This window comes from Triticum aestivum, chromosome 2B, assembly GCF_018294505.1.
Source record: "Triticum aestivum cultivar Chinese Spring chromosome 2B, IWGSC CS RefSeq v2.1, whole genome shotgun sequence".
In the NCBI taxonomy this organism is placed as follows: domain Eukaryota; kingdom Viridiplantae; phylum Streptophyta; class Magnoliopsida; order Poales; family Poaceae; genus Triticum; species Triticum aestivum.
The window spans coordinates 154,546,282-154,551,643 of NC_057798.1; the positions used below are offsets into that span (position 1 = coordinate 154,546,282).

The 5,362-nt window shown below is 45.1% G+C and overlaps 1 protein-coding gene across 6 annotated transcripts; it reads right to left on the reverse strand.

Annotated features, from left to right (window-relative positions):
- Window positions 1-998: 998 nt before the first annotated feature.
- LOC123044033 (uncharacterized) lies at window positions 999-4,390 on the reverse strand. Of its 6 annotated transcripts, XR_006419790.1 has the most exons (10): window positions 3,942-4,390; window positions 3,623-3,696; window positions 3,498-3,547; window positions 3,242-3,350; window positions 3,075-3,146; window positions 2,835-2,912; window positions 2,590-2,748; window positions 2,079-2,166; window positions 1,878-1,939; window positions 999-1,578 (listed from the first exon to the last, which is right to left on the reverse strand). XR_006419790.1 is itself a non-coding variant. In XM_044466653.1 (9 exons), the coding sequence occupies exons 1-8, from the start codon at window positions 4,378-4,380 to the stop codon at window positions 2,119-2,121; spliced, it is 996 nt and encodes a 331-aa protein (XP_044322588.1). In that variant the 5' UTR covers window positions 4,381-4,390; the 3' UTR covers window positions 999-1,578; window positions 2,079-2,118. The 6 variants fall into 6 exon arrangements, 4 of the variants coding, with proteins under 4 accessions (XP_044322588.1, XP_044322587.1, XP_044322584.1 ...); XR_006419789.1 differs by having other exon boundaries at window positions 1,878-2,166; XM_044466653.1 differs by lacking the exon at window positions 1,878-1,939 and having other exon boundaries at window positions 3,075-3,143; window positions 3,272-3,350.
- Between the last annotated feature and the right edge of the window lie 972 nt (window positions 4,391-5,362).

Consider the following 5,362-nt stretch of genomic DNA (forward strand, 5'->3'; position numbering starts at 1 on the left):
TCTGAATTTACAATCTTCAGTCTGGGCAGCACCTATTTGTAATGCAGTAAAAAAATTGTATGCTCACTTGTTTTCTAAATTGTATGGATTGATGGCTCCTCTGATATTTATTTTATATTGTAATATTAGACATGAGAATGTCCAAAATAACCAAGTGTTAGCAATTCAACCCTCAGTTCAATCTAGAGGCGTTACAGACATTTCGGCACACAACTCATACAACAATCACATGCTAGAATTACGGAAAAGAACTGGACAGACAATTCTGTGGGCAGTTTACAGAATCATAATTCTCCAGAATTATAAAGCGAAAAGAACTGGCCCTTAGAGCATGCTGATAACGTGTTACAAAACGAGAGAAAATAGACAGAGATGTAAAAGTGAACGGTGTCTCTCTTTCATTGACGATGATGCTTATATACAAGTTGGAGGGACGCAACCAGAGGATGCGTCCGTTCCATACGGATGCGACGGTTAGCATTAGTGCTAATTGCCCGACTGAGGGACGATTTACCCCATAACTAACACATGTTAATTAACTCTAACAAAATTTACCACTGCGGCTGCTACACAGCTCATCCAGCGAAGGCCAAATTTGACGTTTTGAACCTTTTGCAAAAGCTTAGCCGAATCCGGCCCTAGCTAAAAAAAAATTTCAAGATCTGACCCTTTTCCTACCGCAGGGGTCGATGACAGTAAGGTATACTAGCCTACCGCCAAGGCCCCTGGTGGTAGCCAACTTATCCACGTCAGCGCAGTGCGGCCCTACCGCCAAACATTCACTATACTTGAAAATTATTTGCGGTAGGGTGTGCATCCCTGCCGTGTAGGCTCTTATACCACACTCTTATACCTTACCGTCATAGACTCTAGCGGTAGAAAAAGGGTCAGATCTGGAAAAAAAATCAGACTAGGGTCAACTCCGGCTAAACTTTCACAAAGGGTCAAAACACAAAATTTAGCCCCAGCGAACCCACACACCAGGATGAGCCCGTTCCTAAATAGCATAAGTCTTTTTAGAGATTCCACCATGGCCTACATACGGAGCAAAATGAATTAATCTACACTACAATATGTCTATATACATCAATATGTAGTTTGTAGTAGAATCTCTAAAAATACTTATATTTAGATACGGAGGGAGCAGAAAACATCTGCCACAGCCCACAGGCCCACAAAACAGTACGGAGGTCCACATTCCAGCCAGAGCAAACCTCCTGCTAGCCTGAGCGTCGCCCAAGATAGCGACGCATAAACTTGAAGAAGATAAACATCACCTATACAATTCAACAGCTAGGTAGGTTACTATAATAAGGCAGTCCAGTACTAAGCCCGTACACATACACCACACTGGAAGGTAGGATGGTTTTGCCCATCTACTACTCTTTGGGTCATCTATTTTGGAACGGAGGGAGTACATAAATACATATATTAACAGCTCCAGTGGCGTCGTCATCAGGCCTCTTCTTCGATCAGCAGCTTGGCTACTGTTAAGATCTAGATAAAACTTCTTCACCTTACCTTGGCTATTGGAAAGAGACATCATGTATCTCCCAGCGGTTCGAAGGAAGAGGTCCCCTGTTACCAGAAGCATAGCCATGATTACTACTGGTTTCCAAACAATTTCTACTCCCTCCGTTCCCAAATATTTGTCTTTCTAGGCGTTTCAAATGGACACAACATACAGATGTATGTAGACATATTTTAGAGTGTAGATTCACTCATTTTGCTTCGTACGTAGTCACTTGTTGAAATCTCTAGAAAGACAAATATTTGGAAACGGAGGGAGTAGGAAATAAACATTTCTCACAGTTCGGACCATAAGCAATGATCCTATAGACCACAAGCAACAGTGTCAAACTATGAGAGGATATTACCTTGCATAGTATTGACAATATGTAACCCTCTTCAAATTTCAAGTTTGAAACACACAAGGGTTCTGCATATGCAACAAGCGCAGAACTACTAGCAAGAATGACCATGTTGAAGAAGTAATCTTAATGAAAGGTTCACTCCATGTCTATACTGTCTAAAAGAGGACCATGTCAGCAAACACAGGCTTTCAGTACTGCTTTTACCTCACTAGGTGTTGGATGACACTGCGAAGGAGGAGGTGAATCAATGGTAGATGACTCCACTGCTATTGTTGACGGATGGCTGGGGTACCTGAAATCATAGGCAACAGCTGATAGTAAGATGATGGAAAAACAGACACCTAGGCAGCACATAAAAAAGTAGCACATCACAGCATAGCAGAAATAGATAATTTCATCTTTGTTGCTTATTATATTCAAATGAACTCAAATAATGAATATAACAGTTTAGTTGCTTTTAGGCTTACTGATTACATATTTTAAACTTGGTGCTCATAGGTTTTTTCTTCCTCCTTTTTACTTTCAAAACACATAATACAAAATTGCACAGAACATGTCCACCCATCAACCGTAACAGCACATGTGAGAGAGTTACTACCAAGAAAATGTATCTTGCGAGTAATTTTTAACGTGACGATGGTCCGTTCCAGGGCTACAGAGCTACATGTCAATAGAGGAGATAGCAGAATACCATAAGCTTCACCAATGTTTTTACCTCATGAGGTCCAAACTCACTGCTATAAGTGAAAAGCTGTTTTAATGGTGGTGGCTTCTGCCACAGTGGCTGGTAGTTGTGACGACCATGTACAGGGGCAAACGATGCATAACCAGGGCCACATGGTCCATCTGGCTTGTTGAAGTATTGCCGCGCTGGCTGGAATGGTACATTCTAATTAATCTTTCTTGATGATGATGAGAAAATAGACAACTGTGAAACAGGGTATATGGAATACGACATACCAGATTGTTTTGGGGCCACAATGACTGCCCAGGGGGATAGCATTGCACATCCCACTTTTTGAAGCACTGCTGTTGTGTCTGTCAATGGTGCATTCTAATTAATCTTGCTGAACGATTAAGGGGATATGGTTTGGAAACAGGGCATATGGGATTGCCAACTATAGATGCATGGCAAAGTGAACAACAGCACAAGGACGAAATTCACAAAAGCAAGTTCACATGGATCTCGGCCAAATATACCTTCCGCTCTTTCTTCCGCTCTAGCTCATGCTCTATCTCCCGCTCTAGCTCCAGCACCTTCTCATCAAGCTGCTGCTCGCATCGCCAATAAAAGAGAAAGTGAGAGAGGGAAATCAGATGAGCCACTGATAATAAATAGAACTCAAATTAGACTGCCGTCGCGGAACCTTCCGCAGATTATTTTCAATAGGATGGACCTGGGAAATATGATCATTCTGCATAATACTCCCAGCAGCATACCGTGCACGCTTGTTTTTCTGAGCCCATTCCAATGGCCTGATGAACAGAAAGTCAATTAGGCAAGAGATCAGGTAAAACTAATTGGAAAATAGCCATCAAATTATAGAATGAATTGATCTAAGTCGGATCATAGGTGCCCAGGCCTTAGGAGAAGAGAGGTTCCGAAGAGAATAAGAAGCTTGCCATTGGATTTTGCTCCTTGGTTCGCAGGAATTGAGCTCACCCACACAGATCTATGCACAGAAGAAATGGCAAGTTACTTGGCGGAAATTCTTTCTTTGAAATAAAAAGTGATGCAAAATACTTACTGAGGAGTTACTTGGATGATTTGCAGAGCTGCTAGCCTCCTCTGGGATCTTGCGACACGCTGAGACTTCAGTGCCTACACAAACCGCTAAATTCATAAGCAACACCATACTCACAATCCTGGGTTTCTTAGGAAACCGGCAAATATGCAGAAAACACACAAAGCAATATGCAGGCATCAGGCAGACATCAAGTGGCTCCAAACAGCCCCCAGGTTAATTTGCCAAGGCAAGCAGTCACAAGAAGAACATAATAACTAAGTAGATAAGGACTGTAAGCATTGCATAGGCATGGCGAACAATAAGAGCAGCTAACAGTTACCTGGAGTCATATCCAGATGGCGGGACAATGTACAGGCAAAGAAAGGATGTTGAAGGTCATAGCGAAGTTCGTAATAAAAATCATCCGGAAGATAATACTTTCCAATTGCTTTCACTGCCTTGTTTCCCAAGTCAAGAGCGGCCACCCATCCATCCTGAATACTAGGTTCCAACACAGATTTGAGATAAAGAATATCGTCACCATCCGGGCTCAGGATAGGGAAAGCTGAGTAGAGGTCCCCCAGTGTCAACTTTTTGCCCAGCCCGGGCAACAAAGACGAATGCACTGATCCGTCGTCAACCAAGATGTCAGCGACATCAGCAGCGCATGTCTGGCGCCAACCGTTAGATGAAACTGTCCGAGTCCATGTGACAGCCCTACAGGCACCCCCAAAATACAGCTGCTTGGAATTCCAATCCTCTTTGCGCTCGAGCGACATGATCAAGTCCTAATCGTAGATAAAACCCTCCTTCTCGCACTGGATTCCAGGAGCAAGATTCTCCATCTCAATAAATTTGAGCACGCCATCAACGCATGTGAGATCCCGAAACCACCAGAGATTTGGGTGAGATTCGTCCTCTAGTTTTCTCTTTCTCTTTGCGGTGCTAGGCGGAATGGGACAATTTAGTTTGTATCTGTTCCCAGGTAACAGCTCCGGCAACGGGATGAATCTTACATTATCTTGACGCAAGTCGCACATCAGCAGGCCGTGTGACAAATCAACCCACCCTAGTAAGCCTTCTCCAAGCGAGATCACCTTGTCGGGTATAATCCTGTGGATCCGAGGACATGGATTGGGCAGTGTCCTAGTGGTCCAGGACTTTTTCTCGGACGAGTAGATTTGAAGGTGATAGTCATCCGACGACGGCGGGAGGCAGAGAGCGGCCACGAGATAGTGGCTGCCGAGCTGCAGGATGCCAAACTCCCTGACCCCGCGCAGATCATCGCGGTCGTCATCACAATACTCGTGGGGAGAAGGAATACGGTCGAGCAACGGCGACTCACCGGCCTTGTACAGGAAATATTCAGATGCGTAGTGGCCGTTGAAGACGGCGCGGAAGAGGACGAAACGGCCCTCCGCGCCGACGCCGACCACGTGTGGCGAATCTGAGAACTCGGAATACGGCCGGTCTTGCAGATGAGGGGGACTGCAGCAGTGGATGGAGAAGATCGACAGCTGCGGTGGGTCGGCCATCCAGAAGGAGACCTCCATGGTAAAGCCATCCCTGGATACGACTGCGGCCGTGGTCTCGTTCTTGCTGTCGGTGAAGCGCGGTTTCCGGGAGAGGAGAATTGAGGCCAGCCGACGCCGACGGGAGGCGTTGGCGGCGTCGCCCATCACGACGGGGGTTCCGATTTTAGGGGATCTGGTGGCGTCGCCGGAGTGGAAGGATTTGAAGATTAGGGTTATCTCTGTCTTC